The sequence below is a fragment of the Haliotis rubra genome, unplaced genomic scaffold, assembly GCF_003918875.1.
Source record: "Haliotis rubra isolate DU_JTF1 unplaced genomic scaffold, ASM391887v1 Scf155, whole genome shotgun sequence".
Taxonomy (NCBI): Eukaryota; Metazoa; Mollusca; class Gastropoda; order Lepetellida; family Haliotidae; genus Haliotis; species Haliotis rubra.
Genome location: NW_025765503.1, coordinates 1242882 through 1269993, shown reverse-complemented (window position 1 = coordinate 1269993; position 27112 = coordinate 1242882). Strand labels below are relative to the sequence as shown.

The window sequence follows — 27112 nt, the reverse complement described above, 5'->3', positions numbered from 1 at the left end:
CTGATCTGTAGGAATTGCATTCTTTCCACGTTAATCATCTCCAACCGCCTGACCAGTAGGAATTGCATTCTTTCCACGTTAATCATCTCCACCCACCTGATCTGTAGGAATTGCATTCTTTCCATGTTAATCATCTCCACCCGCCTGATCTGTAGGAATTGCATTCTTTCCATGTTAATCATCTCCACCCACCTGATCTGTAGGAATTGCATTCTTTCCATGTTAATCATCTCCACCCGCCGGACCAGTAGGAATTGCATTCTTTCCATGTTAATCATCTCACCCCACCTGATCTGTAGGAATTGCATTCTTTCCACGCTAATCATCTCAACCCACCTGACCAGTAGGAATTGCATTCTTTCCATGTTAATCATCTCAACCCACCTGACCAGTAGGAATTGCATTCTTTCGACGTTAATCATCTCCATCCGCCTGATCTGTAGGAATTGCATTCTTTCCACGCTAATCATCTCCACCCGCCGGACCAGTAGGAATTGCATTCTTTCTACATTAATCATCTCCTCCCACCTGATCAGTAGGATGTGCATTCTTTCTACGTTATGAGACGACTGACTGACTAAGATTAGTTTTACGCCGCTTTTAGCAATATTCCAGCAATATCACGGCGGGGGACACCAGAAATGGGCTTAACACATTGAGCCCATGTGGGAATCGAACCCGGGTCTTCGGCGTGACGAGCCAACGCTTTAACAACTAGGCTACCCCGCCGCCCCCTTATGAGACGAACATACATCTATATATACATGTGCACAATTCACATCTACTTAAAATTTGGACAAATGTTTTTCGAGTTACACCTGTCAGTCAAGGTTGCCTGAACATTTTGTCATTTTTGATTGTTAGTGTGAAATAGTCAACATGATACTTCATAGAGTACAACGGACATTTGAGACAGGTAGATCGTATTATCGTAACTATTGTTGGCCCCACTGTGTAAGGAGATTTTCATACAACAGCCAACTACTACTATTTATGATACAAAAAAGTCTAAAGTACAATCTGAGCTTTGAGTGTATTCAAGAAGTTGCTAGTGGCATGTGTCAGTCAGGTCGTGTGAGTGACAGTCAGATACACCATTCAATGGAAAGGGGTTGAGTAAAATGTGCACACATAACATCAAGAGATAGGTATATACCAGGCCAATAGTGAGACCTGGAACAGAATGTTTACACACTTCACATTGAATTGAATTTACAGGACTTCACCTACCTGGCGGCGGAATCGTTGAGGTTCTCAAGTTCACATTCTGAGGAACGACCAATGCCCGTGTGTGTGACGTCTTCTTCTTACACATAAAGACGACAAGAATTACTATGACAACTAGAACCAGGACGGCGCCTACTCCAATCCCTGCCTTGACAACCTCGATGGGGAACGCCCTTCCACAGAAAACATTTGATAAGTAAAATTGTCTCAGATTGAATGTTTATGCATGTGGAAAGAACAGAATTGTAACAATGATGTATACCAGTCATGTAACCACGTTCCAGTGACATCACCGTCGCCTGTAAATACTTGAGCAAACCATTGCAATATGAATACCGTCACATTACTTACAGAGCCACATCATCTGATCCCTTTTCAGTTTTTTTTACGACAAGCAACCAGTGCTGGGCCCCGTTCCACAAGGTGACATTCCCATACTTTAACATAAGCGTACGATAGGCGTAGCGCTTATATCGCTTTGCAAAACGGGGTAAGGTGACTTATTCCGACATCAAGACATAGTGGAAATTCATTTTACGTGAAACATATTTTACTTAACAGTAGCACAGGACATCAGAAACTTATGACGGCTACAATTTGATTGTGCATACGGTCACGATCAGATGTAAATATACCATCTCGCCTTTATGATTAGTGGTTGTCTGCAACTGTTACATATTACATGCATAAATAGTGGTTAAATGTGATATCAGTTGAATTTGAGAATAAAACCCGAAGTAATAAAAAATCCTGGCGTTAATTACAACTTTCATGACTTTCTGTACTTTTTCACACACAGAGTCAGTTTAGATGTCTGGTGGATACAAATATCTAGCAGCGTCCAGGAACTCAAGAGACACTAAGTTTTAAAATGGAGTATTTCCTTAAATTGGCATAATAGTTCAATTCGAATCGCTTTTCTAAGAACGTATTCAAAACAATCGGTGTGCAGAGTAGACGTATTAACTTATGTTTGACAAGCAGTTGGCTCTCACACACAAGAAAAGCGGGCAAGTCTATTATATGGTAGGGAGCATGCCCTTTGTTGTTTTGATTAATCCGGCTCGTTCCGGACTAGTGGCCGTATGAGAAATGGACGTGTGACTAACAGGCTACAACCATCCCTAGAGCTTGTGTATCATGTCGACAAAAATAGAATCAGTCTGAATTCTGGATTTGAAGCCGCGATCGTTTGATTCCAGAACACGTAACATAGACGTAACCCTGCACAGCGACTGCATCAACGTGACCATCAGCGACTAGGTTACATTGATCAAGATAAAAAAAATGTTAATGTACATGACGTTTGCATGGCCATAAAGCGACTTACTCCTCGTCACTTGGACAGAAGTATCGCTGGTATATTTCCCCACAACATCCGTACAGGCACGAGAAGGACCATGGGCCAGAAGTAAGGGAGGTTTCTCGACATTCCACGCAATACACATCTGTCATAAAAACAAATAAAAGTGCTAGAATAGTTTGTTTGTTGAACTTAGGATAATATAGAATACTGACGCCGCTGAACGTTTTCACAAATGAGAACTAGGAATTTCTGTTCCTATGAGTTCCACGCCTCTGGGGGGAGTACTTCAGCTTCAGCCTTCATGGACAACTGAGGGTCGTATTCTGGGTCATATATACTTGCATGATCTACCAACTTCAAGTTTGGAGGAATCATATAATCGTTATACAGACAGCGAAGCGTCTCCGTCTTCGCGAGTCAGTTACAATAACTTTAACACCCCCAGTAACTGCCATTTAGTAGCCTTTGTAAAACACCATGATCACCAGACCTCGTATACAACGGTAGGTTAAATGTAATTCTACCATGACATTTAAGTATGTTCGTTTTTGATTGGCTGTTACTAAAAAAACAGAAGTGAAAATTTTTAAACACCACTTCTGAGAGCCGGTTCACTGCGAGTAGGAATATTTTGCACTCATTAACCCTTACAAAAGTAAACAACACTACGCAAAGGTAATGAGTGCATATTTAAAACGCGTTTTATTCATGGTGCATATTTCATGGTAGACTGGAGATAATCCTATCGTGTTTACATTTTGAAAGTTGATTATAGTTGGTTGAACGTTGCTAAATAAAACATTTAGCAGCGTTCAACCAACTATAATCACTTCCAAAATGTAAACACAATAGGATTATCTCCTAAATATACATTTTACCCATCTTACCTGTAAAGTGAGTGAGTGAGTGAGTTATTATTTAACGTCCCATCGGCAATATTTCAGCCATACTTACCTGTAAAGTGGAATATGACCAGTATTGAAGCAAGTAAAACTGTTCCCATCTTACATATCACACCATTGTTGCTGACTTGTCCATACGTGAGAACATACACAAGATATAAACACAAAGATGAGCGAGATGGAGGCAGTATTTGTATTGACCATTAATTGATCCCTACCAGGATGTTTGAACTGATCTGCCGCTTGCAACTAATGGCTGTCGGATTCATGCTCAAGTATACACGAAGCACAGAGGTTTCAGCATGAAAGAAACTGTACTCGTGAATCGATTAAAGAGATTTGCAGTTCTATACAATGACCATGGACAACACGAGAGGTTATATATCTAGTTTCTGTTGCTAAAACAACCACAGAATGACTGCAAACATACCTTGAACCAACTACAAGAAGGCTTTGTTCGTGTGTATTTAAGACTGTTTTGACCCTGAGAAACCTGATTTAAGTATAATAGAAGCTCAAATTGTTTTTATCGGACTAGGTTATATAGTTCCAGACCAGCGAGATCGACCGTTTTCATATCAATATATACAGGGAATGTTTTCACTTGCTACGGTTCGTGTAAGTCATATCAAGCTACAATCAATATAATAATAATAATAAATAATAGTAATAATAATAGCATGCTTGTAATGCGCTGTTTTCCATGTACAACATGCTCAAAGCGCAAGACATAGATGTACATACAAACAGACTATAAGAGAGAATAAAAGATTAGAGCGATACATGGAAACAATGCAAGGAATTATCGTTTACACTCATAAGCTAATCTGAAAAAGTGAGTCTTTAGTAAAGATTTAAAATTAGAAAGTTCTGTACAGTCACGTAGATATTGAGGTCGTTGATTCCAGGCTGTAGAGGCTGCATACGAAAAGGACCTTTCACCATACGTAGAAATCCTCACAGTGGGGATAACGAGGAAACGTTTATCCTGTGAACGGAGAAAGCGACATGGGCGGTGCTGTGTGAGGGACTGGGCCAGATACGAAGGGGTAGATCCAGACAGACAGCGGAAAGTGAGGCACAGAAGCTTGAATTGAATCCTATAGTGAATGGGCAGCCAGTGTAAAGAATGTAGGAGTTTCAGAGCGTCATCAGATTTACGTGACTGGGTCACTATACGTGCAGCAGCGTTTTGCACACGCTGAAGTTTCCTTATCTGTTATCTATGATAAATACACACTCATACACATATGACTCGAACATTGTTTTCCTGAATGTTCTGTCTAATCTTTAAGATATATTACATGTTTGTTGAGGTTACCATGAGAGTGTGCTCATATGAAGAGACATGATACATGCATGGGTATTGAACAGGGTTTGCTCACAAGTTAACTATAAGTCACTTTCCTTCTTCATGATGTACAGAATTTTGACCATTTTAACATAATTCATAATTAACACCTGCACTAAGATCTCAAAACAGCCCCAAGCCTGCACTCCTTCAAAACTCTCCCCAAAACGTTTTTATTTAAGAAGTACTTTGTCTAGACTCTCACCCAAATAACTTTACTTGTAGCGCCAACAGCATACCAGCTGGCGTGGAGATTGGCGCGTTACAGATTCACTCATTATTATTATTATTATTATTAAAACAATTCTATTGATTTGAGAAGTGCATATTATAATCTTGAAAGAAGGGTCCTTCAGCTATAATATTTATCCTGAAAAAAAATAAAATTAAATCTGCTTGTGCATCTTGCATGCTTTTAGTGATACGGAATTCAAAAGAAATTAAGTTAAAAACTGTCGTCTTGTTGAAGGCATGAACATGTTTTAAATGTGCTTGTGTTTGTGTACAAGTGATTTTTTGTGTTGGTGTTTTCGTTGTTAACTCGACGTGTCAATTCTGTTTACAAATGGCTGTTTAATACATAACTAGATCCCAAAATAGTTCAAAGTTAATTTAAACCTACCACTATGTTTAATCGTAGCATATATGTTATTTTAATTTATGGCTAGATTATCTAAAATTGCCAATAGCTCCATCTAGGGTCCATGCAGGAAGCAAATGTACTGTAAGTCCCCATGGTCCCTAGTATGGTGATCTACCTTCAGTTGTTGGCGATCTATAGCCTGTTTTTATATTGTCTTGTCATTTATAGTTAAAGTATTTTAGATTTAATTACTAGTTTTAAATTTATTTCTGTGATAATCTAGTTGTTTTACTGTCCTTTGCCGACAGGTAAATATATTTGCTAACGTTATTTTGATTCATTTATATATGTACAACTTTCTTGGTCACGATATGGCTGAAATACTGCCGATGTGACTTTACATTTTAACTCACTCACATAAATAGAACACTATATTTTTGTAAGTGTATACTTCTGTTTTATCATCGGATGCTATTTACATACTGTCGATTTATGTGTGCGATTATTTTATTAATGGATGTATATGCATGATCGCTCAACCATGTATACTTACACAGGAGACATAATATACCCGAGAAATCGAGAAAGTACAGTCCCACAGAAATAATTTCCCTTTTCGACACACCGAAATACTTCCCATACCTCATTTTACCACTATAGTCATCACTATTGGTAATATTACTATCAGAATGTTTCAAAACTATTAACACAATGTGTCCATAAAGTGTATTTAAAACATTTGTCGTCCTTGTACACTTGTCAAAATATACCTTGGAATGTCAGCATGCATGAAAATCTCTCCATGCCCCTGCATTGCTAACGCGAGCATTCAGATTATCTATTTGAAATAGTTTTTGACAAGAAGGACAAAGGAGGTTTTATATAGATTCAGTGTCAAACGATGACTAATTCGTTACGATATGCCAATAGAGTGCATGTCACTCCCCAGGGAAAAGACGATTGCATTTTCAATACACTTCCCGGACCTTCAGATAATGCTTTTAACAGATTCAGTGAATCATGCATATAATGCAATTCAACATTTCGTTTCAGAACATATTATGCAACTGCACTGTATGCAATGTCGGGGAAAGCTCGAGTCAGGTTGTTTCACCTTCCCTGTTAGTGGGCGTTGTTGAGGAGCACTGACTGTGTACCGTGCAGTGACGTCGATATGGACATTTAACATGTCACTTCATGTAGGCAACTACTTCAACCTACTTTAAAAATATTTGAAATATGCCCCTGAAGTCTTTTTTCGTAGACAGCAGTTACAGTGTCCCTGTTAGATATTGATCTGAGCATGTTCACGAAACCAGCCAAGCATGTATTTCATCCCTTAAGACATTTCTGTAAACTTCCTTGTTCACGATATTAGACGAATTCTCGAAGACTCCCCTGTGACATCGCACAATGTCTTATTGTTGCAAAACGACCCGGCTTGACCCGTCCCAGTGTATTGACGGCGTTCGGCAGATGGAGGTTGTCGTTAGGTGTTCTCCATAATTATACAGTGGCGTGATGTGCAGTATATTGCAAGAATCCTTTGAAAGACAAGCAGGAAGTCATGACAATAAAGTCTTTATCCTTTACAGGAGAGAAGTGAGGTAAAACATTAAAGTCACATGGGCAATATATCAGCCTTTACCTGACCATAACAGGTCATATGTTAATAAAAGGTAAATACATGATAAGTCTGTCGACAAAGGACAGTAAAACAACTTGGATATCACTGTTAGATATCACTATCACTATAGAGGACAATACCAAATGAAACGGGGTAATGATCGCCAGCATCTGAAGCTAGGTCACCATGCTATCGGCAATGGGGACTTACAGTACATTTGCTTCCTGCATGGACCCTAGCTGCATTTACACCGTCCCTTTAGATGCTTACAAGGGAGGATGTAGTGCAAAATTGTTAAATACAAGCCACATGGCTGAACTTTATCGACAGTTTTCCAACTAATTAAACTCTAAAGCTAAGGCATGAAAACCAACATATTTAAATTTATGAAAAGTTATTTGCAACTATGAAATCCAGCAATCTGAAACCCATGAAAACCACGAGCTGTAATGATGGCTGTATTGAAAGACAGTCCAAACGTCCACCTGTGACGTCACCGTGGATAATGAAGTCAACACTATGCCACACTCGCTGACATATCCGTTTGTTGGTTGGTTGTTGTTTAACGCCGCACTCAGCAATATTCCAGCTATATGGCAGCGCTCTGTAAACAATCTAGTCTGAACGAGACAATCCAGGCATGAGTATCGATCTACGCAACTGGGATATGATGACATGTGTCAATCTAGTCAATGAGCCTGACCACACAATCCTTTCAGTCGCCTCTTACGACAAGGGTGGGTTGCCGAAGATCAATTCTAACCTGGATCTTCGTAAGCATACGATTATTTTTTAACTACGTTTCTCTGTTGTCAAATGAAAATTATTTTTCACTCTCCCCAAAAAGAAACGGATGGTATATGTTCACAAATTTAATCTGCTACCTTTAAAGCGAGATAACACATGTAATTCTGGATCATTTGCAGCATCCGTTCCCGGTTAGGCGTTGTCATCAGTATCTGTTGTGGCCATGAGCCCCCCAAAACTGCTCTGCACCTACATTGTGAAATTCTGGCCCATTCCTCTTGCAATGCCTGCAACAGTTGATCTGACGTCTGGGTGATTGTTGACGTCCACGTACGCGTCGGTCGAGGTCATCCCACAAATGCTCGATGGGGCTGAGGTCGGGCTATTTCAAAGATCATGGAAGCACTGTAATGTTCTCATTCTGAAGATACTGGTACTCTTGTGAAGTACATGTTGACAGGCAGATTGAGACTCCCCAGCCTCCCGACGTCCAATGGCAATGTTCCGATTTACAGCAGTGAGTCGCGGAATAACTATGTTTTTTGCATTTAGCAAAAAATGTCAATAACCGTCTAGAAGCAAAACAAGTCTAACCAATGTTCCTGTTCACGCGTACGGTTCCTCAGAACTGCTCCTTTTCGCCATGACATTTTCATGCAAGTTGACACTTTCGAACGTAAACGTGCATTTAAGTTTCCGAAGATGCTTTTTAGCACTATGCATTTCGTTTTGATGACGAAAATATAACATATCAAACACAAAGTTTGATAAATATTTGAAATTTATCATATCAATATCACCTATCCCTTTCTATTTGGGAGAGTATATACACAATATATGCAACTCAGCGACCATCCTACTGTTTCTTGGCGTTAGTATGGGTCCGACAAAAGGACGACATCAGATTCCAATCGTCCCATGGCGAAACAAGATGGATCATATTCGATTACGTGGACCTTGTTCTCTACTGCTCGTGCATGTCGATCATGATCACGCAGATGATTTAATGAAGATGGGCTGAAATAGTGTTCAGGAAAAGAATCTCTTACAAGGAATGTCAAGTTTCTTCTCCTTCGCAACCCAATGTTCGTTGTTGTCAAATTTAGATCGAAGGATGCTGTCATGCGTGATCTCTTTTACTTTATTACACCGCTGTTTGTCATGCAATTTTCACAACTTCCTGGTACAGCGTACTTGCATCAGTATCCAGACCTGTTTATACCCAGGGTACGGTAGCCCTGAATGCAACACTGTCGTAGCAGAAGCACAGAAAACAGTTGTGATATTTCTGTCTGTTTGTCCCCGACAATATTTGGATGTATATCCAAAGCAAGATCGTAAGTATATTATACGTTCGTGTATATATTTCTTTATCTGTGGATATGTGTATCTGCACGTTACAAATGTACGTAATAGAACCAACGAGAATAATTTAGAATCTTCACAAAATAACGCTAAAGTGACATTATGACCAAATATATAAGCCGGAATGGGTTTTAAGAAAGTTGGTGCATACAAAGGTGACCTCCTGATAAGTTACTTTCCCAGGTTTTATTTTAAAAAGGCGCTACTTGCACGTATGCAAAATGTGTTGTTTTGTTTTGTTTTGTCACTGAAAGTAATGTCTTACTGGCATCCGGCGTCTTTAAATGTCTTCTCGTCGGAAACCACACGACCAATATTTTATCAATGAAGCTTCACATGCTTGTTCCCACCAATAACGACAGCTAAATTTGCCCAAGAATTTCCAGTCCGAATTATTAAAATAGTGTTCAGTATAAGTTCAAAACTCGCCTTTGTTTGTGTATGTACATGTTGTTATTGAGTTTAGTTTTACGCCGCACTCAGCAATATTCCAGCGATATGACGGGTATGTACATATAGTTAGTAATGTGGTTTACATGATGCATTCATGTAACATATGTTTCGTGTTTTGCGATTAACCTTAGTGTGACGACCATCACATGTTTATACTCTAAGTGTCCGGAGTTTACCCTGAGTGCCTGACAGGCTGACATTCCACATGGCTGTGTCTCCTAACGAAACCTCCTTTTGTTATTCAGCACTTAGAATGACATTTCACAAGTAATATATATTTCAGACGAAATAGACTTAGGAAGTTAAACCTTTGTCTAAAGGTTTTGAATGAACACCAAGACATTCTCCTATTTGTCAGAATGTACTGTGTTACACTTTCAATGTATTGCATAAATTTTTTAAGTTGTTGGCTGTTTATTACAGAAATAAAGTTGGCTTCTCATCAAATCAAAAAGCTTAATTATCTTCTAACACTGTTTTCAGAAAGTATACTGTGTATAACATAACAGCAAAGTGGAAGTTTATACAACAAAGTGGAAGGAGAGTATTGAAATGTTTTTAAGATCTGCTCCAGGAAGGAGCACTACCACCAAATTCAGTTGAAGCCTAACTTGTTGCCATGGAAATGCAACAAGATGACATCCTCATTGCCACAGCCTAAGTCATGTAATACAAAAATAAACTTCGCATCTGGGTCTAACGCCCAAAAGACACATCTAGGGATCATGGTGACATGTGTACCTAGTTTGGTTAAGCTATCACGAACAGTTTAGGAGATATGCTTCGGACAAAGTCTGACGGACGCACGGACGTACGGACGAACAGACGTACGGACGGACGGAACTCGTTTCTATATCCCCCGCAACTTCGTTGTTGCGGGGGATAATAACATAACATAATATGAATTCTGATGTCGCGTATCGGTCGTGACACGTGCACTTTGTGCACAATGAACTTACTCACGTTTTGCACGTCATGTCACGGCTTACAGAAATTCAGCGTCTTGGGTATGCTGGAGACTGGAATGGCCCAAAATGAAGTGGCCATACATTTTGGTGTCAATCGAAACATAATCTCATCTCTGTGGAGACGTTTTCAACATAATATGAACACGAGAGATTGGCCTCGAACCGGCGTTCATGCGTGATGTCACATCAGTAAGACAACCACATTCGGCTGACCCATCTAAGGAACCGATTCCAGGCTGTCAGTTTGACTGCTCGGACCATTCCTGGCTTACGTCCACAATCAGTTCCAGGACGATACGGATCCGATTGAGGGACAGCCTGCAAGACGTCCACTTCTGCTCCAACGTCAACGTCTTGCCTGATGCACACGGCATCTACGGTACAGAAGACAAGATTGAGATGGTGTTTTCTTCACTGTCGAGATTTGATCGGGACAGCTCAGATGGCAGGGCAAGGATGTACAAACGACGAGGTAAACGGTATGCTGATGCGTGCATTGTTCAACGCTGTTCGGTTTGGTGGCGATTGCGTGATGGTATGGAGGAACATCACATCTCATAATCGGACACAACTTGTCATTGGCAATGGCAATCTGACAGGTCTGCGATACAGGGATGAGATCATTGGACCTCATGTGCAGCCGTTCATTCAAGGTCAGAGACGTAAATTCACGTTTCAGCAAGATAATGCCCGACCACTCCGGTACTCCCTTGTCCAGCAGTTTCTCTGGACCTGTCCTCACCGAGCACGCTTGGCGTGAAATGGAACCTGGAATCAGCCATTGACGTTAGCTGACTTTAGAGAAGCGTTGGTTCACACAATGAACAGCATTCCCCAAGCTTGTTTAATGTTCAAGACTACATTCCAGTCCAGCTGTCTGGCGGCGATGTATAATTAGTCGTGACTAGACCAAACAATCCAGTAATCCACATTATGAGCATCGACCTACGCAATTGGCTTACGATGTCATGTGTCAACCAAGTCAGCGAGTCTGACCACCTGAACCCGGTAGTCGACTCTTACGACAAGCATGAGTTGCTGAAGACCAATTTTAACCCGGATCTTCACGGGTCGCTTTTTGAGAGTATTTGTCTTGACTTACATCGGCTTATGGTGCAAGGCCGCTCTGATGCATGTTACAGTTTAGCTTGACAGAACCGATCAGTTATTGGTTATGCACCAATTGCAGAGCGCTAGACATGGTAACAAAGTATCCAGTCTACGACATTTTGACTGATCCTGACTTCCACTGCTTGAAAGTAACTCCCAGCGTCTGAAAGAGATAAAAGTCATATGATAACCCAGGGATGTCTCAATAAGTATAATTGTCCATTTACTCAAATTGCAACAAAATTGAGGCTCCCAGTCACTACGGTTCAATAATCACCTTCCTTGTACTGTTGTAGTGTTCGGCAGTATATATATTAGTGTTTCTCACATGTAAGGGAAGGACTGCGGTGATACGTTCTTTTCATCCTTCAGTGAACATCGTCAACAAGGAAGTATGGTGTCTGTACAATACTGTATAGTGTTCTGGGTCTGTACACTTGCAACGTGGAATCTCAGCACAGGACTGCAAGCAAATGGGTAAGAAAGTATTTCTGTTTTATCACTTAGCCGGTCAAAATATATCCACTGGGTATTTATCTGAAAAAATCAAACAAATTTAATATAGTTTTCAAAAATTATAGATTTTTCTTTAATATTGCTATCCTAAGTTTGATTGTTCTGTGTAATGTAAACATGCACCTGTTGACAGTGAGATATACTGATCTTTAGTCAGCTGAAAAAAGGCCTTTTATTATTGATATTTACTCATTATATGATTGTTATGAGCAAAGTTTTCTTATTGAGCTACATGCTAATTGACTAATATATTAAGCTAGACATGGGAACGGTCTGTATGATCTGGTTTGAAATCATAGAAATATTACGAGATTTAGCTAATGGTGGTCTCAAACACCTTAAACACGCTGCACTTTCCTCCATGTTGTCCAGTATTGTATCATTTAAAATATCTGCTTTTAACTCTAACGCAGACTGCACTACTTTGAAGGTATTTGTGTAACTAAAACGTAACTAAAACGTGTCTACGCACCTCTGGTCCATTATTTCATCAGCTCAAGGGTTTCATGTACAATACTTGTTTTCCAGATTTTCTGACTCTACATTACTGGAATGTTACCTTGTACTGGTTTTTTTTGCTGTGAAGATGTTGAACAGTTTACTTCTACAGTCCTCTGTAACAATAATATGTATTCTCGAAATGACATTGTTTGTTCCCAGAGTGTAGTATCTTTATAGATTTTGGCGAGAAAACATATGTCCAGTAATACAAAAGATAACACATTGTCTTATAGCATAACCTATCATTTCAATTCGGAAATCAATTCTTCGAAGTCAGTCATTCTAATTGGTCAAGCTTGTTACGTGATGGAAAAATGGACTTATTCAGAATAATGTGTTCAGATTTATGCATGAAATAATGCTTTAGGATATATATATATACTGCATGGTGTATATATAGTTGTAAGTCGAATGGTTACTCTGTAAAAGAGCAAATCTTGGAGTATCTGTTACAAGTTAGTTGCTAAATGGTGTTTGCCGCCCGAACTTATGTCTCTGTAAGGACCATATACATAATAAATGCAACACAGTAAACCTTTTTCTTAATATATAATCCCAGTATGTGAGAGGAGCTTTTGTTAGATTTTTATTTTATGTTCAGGAAACCCATCGAAAATAACACTGCCCGTGCGTGAGTGGTCATAAGATATGTTCAATATGTTCACAAGCATAAAAAGACGTAACACGCCATAAAAGTAAGGACTACTGACATTACCTCAAAATAGTATAAGATGACAATACTTTATATCGTCGGGAAACTCATTCTTATTGCAAATGGCTGTTCTAGGAAAAGAACATCACAGGTGATGTCTTTTACCTTACCTGTTTGTGAACACTTACTATAGATATTGGAACTATGAGGCTATCATAGCATTATGGCTGATATATTTTGTAATCTGATAAGAAACATACTGGTTTTAGTATCAGATTCTCATTGAAGTACACCACTGACTGAGTGTGTAGAAATTTAAGATGACATTCTCGAGCTAAATCGCCTCGAAAACGGATATGTCACCAGTCCTTCTGATGATTAGTGTTTATGTTTAAAGTACAAAATCCCGTAAGTATATGTCATCTAACTTCCCAAATGGTTTAAGTGTGGTTAGGCTTTGGAAGTGGTACAGCATTAGCTGATCAGAACAGCTTCTGACCAATTCTAATTGTATGTTAGGTATAATGTATTGTAGATAAAAACAAGCAACAGAGAGAAAGCAAAAACTAAACAAAACGCATTCATATCAAGTAAGTGTATGAACATTTGGATGCATAATTAAGAAACAAAGGTCCCTGAATCTATAAGCATACAGACAACATAAATATACTAGGCATCTTCAATACAGGGTCAAATGCTCTATAGCACCTGTGAAGAAAGGTTTCACACAAAAAATAGAACTAAGAGTGTCACCAAAATGTTTAATGTGTTGACAAACGTGACACATCGTGACATACAATCAAAAAGTTTAAACAGCACTAGCAAACACCAGTTGTATAGACCAACCCCCAAAATGAAAACGAAAAGCATGAAGCACTCGGTCATTCAATATCTTGTGTACCTTCCACGCACGTTCATGACACAGGTGCACCTTGGTATCATGCTCCTTATCACGTGCAAAAAGAAAGCTTGCGGAATCGCATTTCATTTCTCCACTAGAGCTCTGCAGAGTCCTAGGAGATCACCGGTGCTGGGTGACGTACACACGTCGACCGAGTTCATCCCAATCATGCCCAATTGGGTTGAGGTCTGGCGACTCCATCCGCTCTACACCCTGCTCTCAAAGGAATTTCGTGACAATCCTGGCCCTATGAGGCCTAGTGTTGCTGTCTTGCAGTAAAGAAGGTTGACCACAAGCCATGCATAGCTTGCAGGAATGGTACTGCTACAGGAGCCAGAATCTCGTCCCGATAAGGCTGTCCGGTAAGATTTCCGTCGACCACGCGCTGTGGAATACGTCCAGTAGGAGTTATCACTGCCCAAACTATGACCGACACCCCGCCAAATCGGTTATGCGTGTTCACAGTTGCATCTGTGATTCGCCGTCCATTGCGACGATAAATCCTCTGCCGATCATCATGGAAGGACCCGATTGATGTTGATTCCAGCCACCACGATGTCTACTCCATCTCCACCACGGCTGTCTGTGACGTGGTTTTAGGTGACCTGCAGTTCGTCTACCACTATAGGCTAGCGGAGTCCGGCTGCCCTTATACGTCGACGAACGGTGTTCCTGGATATCCTGACAATGTTAACATTGAAATGTTCTGTCTGAAGACCTGTTGCGTTAAGGAATCTGTTACCTAACGCTGTGTTAATGATGTGACCATCATCTCGGACTGTTGTGACTCTGGGTCGACCAGGTCGACATGCATATTCCACGGCCCCTCTCTGCCACAGTCTACCAATAGCACTCTGACTCACATTAAAGCGGACAGCAACCTGCCGCTGAGTTTGACCAGATTCCAAGAGGCATATAGTCTGACCCAATTCAGCAAGTGCCAAAACAAGGATGCATTTTAAGATGCGATATTAAACGAAACAGTGAACGACAGTGAAAAAGCATCAATGCATGTGTATTGTCCTCCATTTTCCATGGAAGAGCAAATCATTGACATTAAGTGGCAGGTGGATTTCCATGTTGATAATTTGAATAACAAATGTGTCATTTGTAACAGAATGTATCGGACGTTAAAGAACGTTAAAGAACGTCATAATGACATTTCTAAGAGCCTGATGTGTTTTTCCATTCTGTTAAGAAAGTTTGTAAAACATACAGTTGTGCATATTTCAAACAAAAACGAAGATTTTACAACTTTTAAGAAATAGTGTTACTTCACCCTTCATTAATGACGCCAAGTATACTTTCATCTAAATAAAAAATATAAATGTTGTATTTGTTCCTTGCTTTGGAAAGGATTAAATCGGGAATTGTCCTTAATTACGGACACATAACGGCATGCCTTGACGTAAAAGACAAAAACACAACTTGATTATTCATTGAAATTCATTTGGTAAAGCTGTCTCAAACGTAGACTCAAATATTAAAACCCGATTTAGATTAGGGGAATCTTGAGGTCAATCTTCCAGCTGAGAAGAGTTGAAAGATGCCCCGAACATACGATCTGCCCCAAAGCAAGAGATGAAGTAAAGGCGATGGTTTACTGTAGAGGTCATTTGTACGACCTTTGGAAAGATTAATATTCGAGAATATAAATGTTCGCAAAAGCGCTGTCAATATTTCGAATTGTTACTATTGTCGAGAAAGCGACAATGCAACCTGTTGTTATATCCAACAAACTCAACATTGTCAAATGAGACCACAAGAACACGAATTTGCGAAATTAACTTCCGTAATGTTAAGACGTATGCTGACCTTTATGGACAATTAGACATGCTTCTTTCTTTTGTAGAATGTAGAATGCTACATTTTTAAACACGCCCTTTTAATACTTAACATTACTTCTAAGTTAATACGGTTTGCTGTCATGTAATGTGAATACGTCCTGTGCCGTTGTTACTGTTTCAACTCCAAACTCAAAGTTACTTTAACAGATCACTTGTTACTTTAATACAAAAACAAATAGACATAAAAGAATCAAACCAACGCGGACTGCAATAAAAACAACAGACCATCTATAGAAAACAATTGCATAATTTTTGTCACAAAAATAAAAAAGTTGTGTAATAAACTGTCATCATTTATTTGTGCGCTTTCCCAGTTTGTTACAAGGGCGCAGTGGCCACTAAAGGAACAGCGCAAAAAGCGAGATGCACGTGCATTAGTGACGTTAGAGACATGTGATTACTGCTGATTGACAAAGTGAGAGAAAATGAAATTTTCTCCCGACGAAAGTCTACAATTTAGAAAATCTATGATTTCTTCAAGGATGAAAACGACAGGGGGAGACCCAAGTATGCAATTACCAAGCGCATACAGCGCACTGCCTGTGCAGTTGGGGTACGTGTCATCTCAGTTCAAAAGATTGCTGAGAACCCGTTAATGCACGTGCATCTCGCTTTTCGCGCTGTTCCTTGAGTTGCCAATAAAGTTGGTCTGTTGTTTTTATTGCAGTCCGCGTTGGTTTGATTCTTTTATGTCTATTTGTTTTTTGTTAGATTGCAATTCATCGGTATCATTTTGTCTCAAACGGACTGCAATAAGTGTTATCCACTTACATTCTTGATGAATCACTACATGTGTGTGTCAGAGAGGCCGAGATAGTGTATAGTAAAGTCGGGCAGGGTTAGATCTTGAGGGAAATGATGATGTTTGTTCGTTCCTTCAGTCCACTGTCAGCTAAAGTCCATCTATGATGAGCGATTTATTGAGGTCTCAACCTGACATATAACAATCTCACCTGAAGGTATTTAAGTAACAAACGACTGTTGGCTATTCATGATATACACATATCTAATTCTTATATCGTGTCTTAAAAGTCGGTTACATATCTGGTGAAAACGTTCTGTAAATATGTAACATTGCTTCATGTACAGGCTAAATTTGTTCGCTCGTCTTAGAACTACACTTCATTCTAATCCCAGATTCTGTAAGCTGACTACTACTATAGTAAATCGTGACACAAACAGGCCAAATATGCCGAATAGAGTCTGCCGTTGTGACACGAACGAAAGATTTAACCTGCCTTGGGAGTTAGACGGAAGACCGACAACCATTATTAGTTTGCGCGTTTGTGTTTATTATTTTTTTCAGGCGACAGTGCATGAAGTGATAAGTTCGATATGTAGTATCGTGTCATGAAAATACAGTTCAAATTGTCATTCACTCTTGCATACTTATTGTCTTAAACAACCTGCCATATAGCTAGAATATTGGTGAGTGGGACGTAAAACAACACTAAAACTAAACTCTGAAACAACTCTATGGGACCCCCTCAACTAACGTCAGTCAAAATATGGCAAGTTATAGGTATGTTTAATGCCGGGTTGTCCATGAGACAAACAGCCAGGCAATTAGGTCACCTCCCTTCAACAATCAGTCGATTAGTGAAGAAATATCACCAAACAAACGAAGTAAAGGATCGTTCAGACAGACCACGCAAGACATCAGCTAGACACGACGCAGCCCTAGTAAGACTTGTTCGGCGATTTCCCTTTGCACCAAGTCCAATGTTAAAACGGCAATGACTTACACATCTGCAACTCTGTCATTAAACTGTTAGAAATCGACTGAAAACAGCAGGGTATAAGGCCAGGAGACCTTCCGTCGCCCACATGGATGCAAAATTACGATGGTGCTGTGACCGACATTGGTGGAACCTGGCTCCTTGGAGGAAGATCCATATTTCAGACGACAGCCGGTTTTTGCTGTTTGTTACTGACGGAAGGACGCGTGTATGGCGACAGAGGAACATGGCATATGCTCAAAGGAACATCCTGGAAGAAGTTCCATTCGGCGGAAGATCCATGATGGTATGGGGCTGTGTATCGTATGACTGCAAACTTCAGCTTGTCACAGTGAGAGGAAATCTGAATGGACAAAGATACCAATAGGAAATCTTGAGGAGGCATGTAGTGCCTCATTTCGATAATCATCCCTAATTAAGAAGCCCAATCTCTATGGATGACAACGCCTGGTCAATCAATCTTTATTCGGTTCTTAAAAGGCCTCAGGCCTATAGTACATTTATATACACAATATTTACAACTGAGCAGCCGAAAAGCATATGTCAAATACTTACAGATTACAAATTTAAAGCAGATTTTGTAGTATGTATAAATACAAAATAACAATTCTAAGGAAATCTATGACATGGTATAGATAACAATCGTAACCAGTACTTTCTAACTTTAATAGTAGAATATATGTATAATGGAAATCTACCACACTCGCCGTATACCATAGTGCTACATGTGCTAGATTTCACACCGATATATTTTTTGCATGCATACAAATGGACTTTTTCTATAGATTCATAATTATTCAAACCCCATTTTTCTTATCCATATAACAGTATTGGGCTTACTTTTACGTAAAACATTTTAAAGAATGATTTATATGATATTTCCCAAAAATACATATTTCTAATTATAGTTATCAAAACCTTAAGGGCTTGTACAGATGCCTGTTTTGGGTGGTTAATCCACGAAAGATGATTAGAAAAACAGACAACGCCAGGTCACATCGCGCGATCATTGATTTCTTACATCAAGAAGCCTTTACCACCCTGGTTTGAACCCTATCGAGAATGTTTGGGACATTCTTGGGCGTAAGGTTCGTCAGAGAGATCGGCCAGTCCAGAATATTGATGAATTAGAGCAAACATTTCACCAAGAATAGAACAGGTTGCCCCAACATCGGATTCAGCGTCTTGGGCAATGAGGACGAGGGTTCAAAACGTCATCCAGGTGGGCGGAGGTTACACAAGATACTGACTGTGTCTTTTCTTTCTGAAACGTAGAGACCTTATTTGTATGAATTAGGACTATGCACTGTGTTACCCGTTTGGTATGAACATACTTTTACTGACACATTATGTTCTCTTAATTTCAGTTATCACTGGACCCGTGTTTAATCAAATTATACCATTCAGATTCTTTATTGTTGGCTTTTGTGTTAATGGAAAGTCCTTTTAGGACTTTGGCGGTAACATAATTTCCTGTGAAGATGCAAATGACATATAAACTGTGATTAAATATAGGTCCTATCATAATACTTGGGTGTTGCGATACTTTTCTCCATCTGTATACTTTAAATACATGTGTGAGGCGAAGAAATAATGATACCTCCAAGTCTTACTTTCCTTTCAGTGAAAACGTAGAGGCGTATACAACTTACTGGGCACATCGTTCCACAACGACGTGTGGTTTTTGGTACTTGCGTCGGTGCTCAAGATACAGGTAAAAACTTAATTACTTGAAACGAATTGTATTATTCATGATGTTTGTTTATTTTCTGAATATACAAATGACGCTACCTTCGTGATTTGACGAGGTCTCCCTGTTCTGACTTTTGATCGAATATTTAGTAGTATTGTGACAACCACACTGGTGGCCATTGCGTCACAGTTGACCTCTATGACAAAGGGAAATTCCCAGACACAATTGTAAGAACCAGATCATAGATGAGGCAGGTACTGCGTTAGAATATTACAGCATATGATATCAACACTGGTACTAAGTCGTACATTCTTATGTTGACAATATCATACGCGTCGTAAGAGTACACGTTTTTGTTCTCCCAGCCATAGGTCAGCCACAAATTACAGATGCAAAACAGGGTACAGAAGCACAGATAACACAGGCTGCCCACATCGTAAGTGAATTGTGCTACTTTGGTTGAGGAACGTATGTCCTTGCTACAATTGTTATCATTATGATCTGACGATCCTTATACCTTGGTAACTAAAGGTTGGACGGGCCGTGTAATGTATTTTGAATAAATTCCCAGGCTATCGATTATCATTCACTGTTGTGAATGCTCACTAATGCAATATGCTTTCGTTTGTTCTAATTCCAGTTGAGCACATTTTACCACACAAGATAAATCAGAATTCGGATGATTTGACATTAACATGTTCACCCACACATACTGTAACAATGAAACACCCTTTACACATTGCAGCTATATGTGACAGCGAGATCAACCCCGCTGCTTGCAACATCGACTACAGCACATCTCACATCGTCCACAGTAACGGCACCACACAGTATAAGAGTGGAGGCACATGTATTTCCCCTGGGACCTGTGACAACTGTAATGAAGGCTTTTACCCCAGCAATGAACGCTGCAGAAGTACGTGTACATAGGTTCAGTCGATTCATTCATATCGGAGACAATTATGTGCCGCCATTCACTTTGTAGAGTAGTAGTGAGGTGACCGCACATTTCCGAGGTGACGTAACGTGACGCAACCTCGAAAATATGCAGCCACACTGACGTCATACACCTATGACGTCACGACGATAGGTCTCGTGACGTCATGACCTACAAACGAAGGTGGTGACGTCACTGGTTGTGACGCAACCTCGAAAATATGCTACTACACTGACGTCATAGGTCACGGAGACGGTCATGAGCTGACCACCCCTGTGACATCGCACACAAATGGCGGCCATAAGAATCCGAGTGCGTCCGTCAAACTAAAAATAATCTCAATTGCTCTCGCACGCATTTTTACCTCATAAATGCACCATTAGCGTGCCATTAAATATCTGGTTTGAAGGAGGCTAGGGAATGTCGTACTGTCTATGTAAAGCTCTCTACAATACTAGACCGCAAGGCATACCTATACACTCTTCATCACACGGCCACCCCGTCTGTGTAAAGCTCTCTACAATACAAGACGGTAAGACGGTGATATTCTACATAAAAAACAAATCTGTGAGGTAGAAAACGGCAAAGCAGCAAGAGTAGTATGGAGTGTTTCGTTCTTTACCTCGTATAGTAAACCCCAAAGCGGGAATGAATAACAATTTTGAAAGAGGTCTGTAAATGTCGTGCTGCCAATGCAAAGCTCTCTACAATACAAGGCAGCAAAACAAATGTATCACGACGCTCAAAAAGAATAACGCGCCCTCCGGTTTATGTAAAGCTCTCTACAATACAACACGGGAAGGCGGTTATATTCTACCAAATACATAGAAGACATCGAGTCGGGCAGTCTATGTAAAGCTCTCTACAATACAAGACCACACGAGCACCGTATTCTTCATTGTTTAAACCACCCCCAAAAATATACCCACGAGGTAGACATCGTCAACACCTTTTTATAAAACACAACAGAGGCAAGTAAACAACATTTCACAAATTTTATTCGTAAATATGCTTAGATTACATTTCTACTCACAAATCAGCTCTCAGTTCACAAAGCAGTTCTCATGTCAGTATCAAACCTGACGGGGCAAGTAATTTTCAGGAATGAGCACGATGGGCTAAACCTGTGATGTTCAAAGTCAATGTCATCCTCGGCACACCATTTCCACAATCGTAATCCACACCCGGCACAGGCGACCTTGTCCGAAACACTGGTATAATAACACCCTCTCTGGGCTAGCTGTCTACCCTTCTGAACCAGCTGTTCGGGCCAGTCCTTAAAAGTAGCCATCCTGTCGTAGCTTCGTTTGTCGTGTTCTAACTGACTATCTCGATGCCTGGGAGGTCAGTCAGTCAGGGGTAACGACGTGCGTGACATCATCGTCAGTCCCTCCGTGGCAGGTCAATCAGTCATGGGTAACGACGTGCATGACATCATCGTCAATCCCTCCGTGGGAGGTCAATCTGTTAGGTTAGCGACGTGCGTGACATCATCGTCAATCCCCAGGGGCACACACTACTCCACACCCCAGGCATTAAGGACCTGTACACCATGCTTCGTTATACAAGCGTGTCGGAGCAAACACATGAGGGTCTCTGTCTCCGCTAATCAAAACAGAATCCACTAAGAATACACAACCTTACTCCCGCGCCTATTTACAATTTTTCGAGCATACGTTTCACGCTATCATCATACCATCTGAAAACCATCGAATCGTTCTTAAGCGTGTTCTTTTGACTGTAATGTTTCACTATCTCGTCGTTGGAAATACCCCTAGAACCACAGCTACTGAAATATAGGCTATGGTGTCCTCAAGCTACACACGATAGGCTCTGCACGCGAACTCTATTGTAGGTATATTGCAAACGACCATATTTTGACACAAAATCGTGAAATTCGACCCAAATTCGCGTGTAATCTATACCGTATGAGTCGTGTATGTGTAATCTACCGGGTGCTTCTATACTTAACGGGAACCAGTGACTGCCCGGCTCACTCTTCTTAAACAGGATAGGATATTTCAATCTTTTCACCCTGCTAAGCATAATACTGCGTATTTCATTACCACACACCTCTTCCAAAGTATCCCTACTACTGATACCACCGTAGTTGTTTTTAAGAAAAGGGTCGTTATGTCCAAAACCATTGTAAATCTCGTCCGTACAACATGTTAGAAGGATATGTAACCTATCCGTCGTCTACATCAGTGTATAGTAGCATTTCTAAAGTGGTCAAATTCTGTGATACTGTCCAGCTCTCTATAGCACACCAACGTCAACGCTCGGGGCGTTGGCTGCGAAAATTTCAATTCTATGCCAACCTTACCGGAGCTCTTCGGATAGACGTGTGACATGTCAGCACCCAAATCGTGCGTTAAATCGAATACAAACAACGTAGTACCGTCTAAAAATTCTCCCAGAGTCACTGCGTGCGTGGAATTTCTCCCAAGGCCACCCGTATTTCTAAACAGCTCCAGGTATGTCTGATACATTCGCGTAGAGTCGGGCTCAAAATTGACGGTATGACATCTTTTACCTACCTCCTGACCGTTCACTTTTACGGCTATTTCAGTCAATGCAAAAGATTGGAAATTAAAAGGAATTTTATTCGAAACCCCCGAAAAGGATTCGTTGTCGACGAGACCGAGTACTATTCTTTTAGGGATATGACCCATTATTAAGTGTTCAGAATTATATTCTCTCAAGCCTTGAGGAATGTCATGTGCCGTGGTTTTCACTTGGGCTATAGGATACTTTACAGTGCTACCACACGTCAAACCCCTGATATGACTGTCTCTAATGGCAGGTGCTACGTTTACCTGTCTGACATGAAACTCGGCTGATAGTATGTGGCAAGCATAGCCGGGTATGAGAGTACCAGCCTGGTCTGTGCTACCGTGTACCATGTAGAAATTGTGTGGACTACGTATCAGTTCAATTTTTAAAGGCACGCCGTCTATGAGATATCTATGCTGTATAAACAAATCAGAGTGTAATTTCCAGACGAGCTCTACGGGTCTACTGGGGACACATTTGCTTCATCGTTCCACGAAACGCGGGTTTTAATTTCCCTGTCCTAGAGTGAAGTTATTGAAATAACCCACCTTATCTTTAATGAAATACTGTGCTACCAGGTTGTTGTCTATTTGTGATTGATCACAACTCAGTTGGGTCTCGATAAACGCTCGATAGGTGCCCAGACTGTCCGTTATTCTAGCTGGTTAGACCCCGCTATCACCCTTACCTCACGAAATAGAGAATGTAGAGTGTTTGTCACTGGTGCGCACACGTCTCTGTGTCTAGTCACCGTCTGACCATCCTCGCTCACCACATTGTCAGCGACGGCAGCACGGCCATCCACCGTCTTAAATTTGCATACAATTCTCAGGTAACATTCGGCCAAGTCTACGTAGCTGTTTATAGGGTTATTGATATCAAACCTTATGGTACCGTCCAACTGTCCGAGACCTGTAACTGGGCTATATTTGGTCCAATGTGAATCCGTCATCGTGGAAACCATACCCGGTAGTGAAAATAAATCCAGCTCACTTTTACCACATTGCACGTGATCCATATTCCCCGACATCATAATTTGAAACTATGTGAAATCTCTACTAGAATACCAAGCTTCTCTTAACCTTTCTCCTATGCTTCTTTCTTTTCAACAGGGCGCTACGTCCCACGCCAACCGTAGAAATCCTCTGTTTTTTCCTACGTTTTATCGGAACAAATGAGGGTTGTTGCTGCTACGACTTTTTAACAAACCGGGAGAGGTATGAACCGTGCGCATAGACAGCGATATTTTTAGTAATTCAAACAACGGTTCCTCCACCTTCTTTATATCCTCAGCTAGATCGGTGGGCGTAGTACCTCTCAGAGACAAGTAGCATACGACCAGTGGAATGTAGACCGTGGATAAAAACAGCGAACCTTAGATACTGAGACGAAAATCGCCATTAAAGCATAAGTGTGTCTCTGTCCACGCGCTATTGGCGACTACTCTAGTTATCGTGTGCTGCATGTTGGTGTTGATAACTTTACCACATTCGTCGAGAACAGTACCCCTCAAAACAATCGTCAACGCGACGAGTGCGAACCTAACAAATACCGGGTGTATGCGGAATTAGCTACGCCTTTCGGCAACAAAATGTGTTTCCATTTGTATGAAAGAAAACCTACCTATAATCGATATTAGACAATTTCTAGCCGGCAAAGCGACAATTTTACGTATATCTATTTCTACAGAAGAATGGCGTAAATTAACCGCAGACATTTCGAGTATAAATAAACGTATAAAAGCGCTTCTGTGATGCCTTTATAACGAGTCTGGTGCTGTTTGTTTGTTGGTGTTTTTTCCTGTGTGAAAAGAGAGAGACGTGCGAAAATAACAACCGAATAACGGGTTTTGCATTTCAACGGACCACATGATCCGTTCGTTTATTTCGTTTGTATGTCGGGGGTGCGCTTTCACTCGTCGCTTCCCCCAATCAGCTCAGCCACGAGCCTCTGTAATTCACCATCGAGTTCGACAGTTGTTTCTTCTTCTTCTTCTCCTCCTAGCTCTCGACCTTCTTGGATACCTATGTTCGTAGAAGAAGAAGGTCTTTTGTTTCTTCAGGGGTTTTGTTTTTTCTTGTTTTCGCTGGCAACTGTCGTTGTTATGACGTCGTTTGTCTTCTTCCTTTTCTTCTTGCTATCGCGACCCGTGGGTGTCGATAGCTTCGGGTTTGGGTGGTCAGCCATGGTGGTGGTGGTAGTGATGGTGGTGGGGGGTGTGTCTTCGTGCCGGTGTTGGTGGGTGTTGTTGTTGGTGGTGGCAGGTTCTCCGATGTCGACGATGATGGTCTGTCTGGGGTGTGTCGTCTCTTTCGTGTTCTCATTGTGGGGTCGGTTTTGAGCAGCCCATGCTGTGTTGGAGGGCTACCATCACGTGTGACAGTGTGAGGGCGTAGTTGATTTGAAACATGTCGTCGTCCTTGTACACCCCGTTGTTTGGCTGTCGAGACAAGACAATAGATAGTAAAGTAAAGTATGTACGTCGAGCGTGTCGTGACGCGTCTGTGTGTGTGTGCGTGTGTGCGAGTGTGGCTCACTAAAGTAGAGATCGCGGCTTGGTGGGATGCCAGATTATTTACCAATCCAGTGCGATGGACGAATCACGCAGGGTTGGTGTCGTAACCGTAGGGTACCATGTAGGTCAAGTTAGAGGTTACGGGGTAGGCGATGATGCGACGTGGGTTCTCCGATGTCGACGATGATGGGACGGTGTGTCTGGGGTGTAATTTACTCGTGTGAAAGGAGGGGTGTCGCTCTACTCCGAGGGTGTACAATAAAATGACGACTAAAACTCACAATCTTCATATGTATTGTGATTTATTTCCTTTTCAGAACAATCTTGGGTATTGGTATAGGAGGTATTATCTGACCGCTGCTGTTGTTACGGTGTCGCCCACCACCCTCGTCGCCCCAGGCGAATGTGACACGTTCTACACTGTATACGTCATCCTCGGTATCGTGGTTGCTATCGCTGTCGTCGTTATACAAAGCTTCATCATCCCGGTAATGTAGCAACGTGTCGCTGTCCCCAAACAAAGAAGAAGACTAGAGTACTAGAGTCATCGCTGTAGTCATCGTATGACGTCGAAGAATAGTCGTCATCATAGCTGCTGCTGCTACTATTGCTATCCTGGTCTTCGTCGATCATGGTCCGAGTCACAGCTTCCCCCCACGACCGTCGTCTGCTCAGCATTTCATTCCCCGAAACACAAGTCTGAGCATTATGGCAATCCATTCTATTCACTTTTGCCTAGGTCAGTACACGTCTATTTCTCCGTGTTCTCTGTTTAACTGGTTCCCACGCACTCTAAACTCGTCGGGCGTGTTCTGCATTTAATCTAGCAGTATGTAAGTGTGCGGTTGTGATGTAGCTTCGGCATAAGCGTCTCTTATAAAGCCCGACTGACCCGGAAGTATTTGTCTATCTGGCTTCTATCTGGCTTCTATCTCGGGGATTCTTGTACACAACAATATGCGTACAATTTAAACTGATCGTTCTATGGAATGGTGTTCACGCAAAACTATTCTGTTGTAAGTATAGTATACTGGTCTGTCTGTGATGCAATCTCTTAACGAACCATCTCAGTAACTCTTGCTCGTCCTCTTTTGTCTAATCGCCTGCCGCGTCGTCGATGACTAGCCAGTTATACTTGGAAGCATCAACGTAGCCTTCTACATCGTCACTAATCTTTTGCACGAAATGAATGTCGATACCTCCCCTGACACAGATGGCTTTTATAGTGTCGTATACGAGTTGCGTTTCACTGTAGACCCACACTATAACGTTACTATAATTTTTGTAGTAAAGGCAACGGGCCATCTATATCGTTTTGTAGCATGTGCTTCACGAAAGTGGTTTTACCCGCACCTCTAGGACCTCCTAGTAAGAGTCTGAATATCTTGGGGAATTGGAAATGAATTCTGTCGACTAAGCGTTCCTGCCCGTCAGCACGATACTTGGCCATGTTTACTTGGGAGGTGGTGACAACGCTATGGACTTCTCTCGCTCTCTCAACACGACTGTATATAAAGGGGGTAAGAGTGTACGAGTAGAGGAGGGAATACGCTTATGCCGTATTTGTGTTGCGTGCGCATGTATGCGTTGAAAATGTCGAATACCCCTGAAGAGGA

General features: G+C 41.1%; 1 protein-coding gene across 1 annotated transcript in view; it reads left to right on the top strand.

Moving 5' to 3' along the window:
- Window positions 1–6794: 6794 nt before the first annotated feature.
- Window positions 6795–27112, top strand: part of LOC124270794 — a 30548-nt gene continuing 10230 nt past the window's right edge. Inside the window, exons 1-5 of the mRNA XM_046705835.1 lie at window positions 6795–6976; window positions 12012–12116; window positions 19420–19509; window positions 19854–19924; window positions 20234–20404. Coding sequence (XP_046561791.1) covers window positions 6891–6976; window positions 12012–12116; window positions 19420–19509; window positions 19854–19924; window positions 20234–20404 — 523 coding nt within the window. The 5' untranslated portion in view covers window positions 6795–6890. The remainder of the gene's footprint in view (window positions 6977–12011; window positions 12117–19419; window positions 19510–19853; window positions 19925–20233; window positions 20405–27112) is intronic.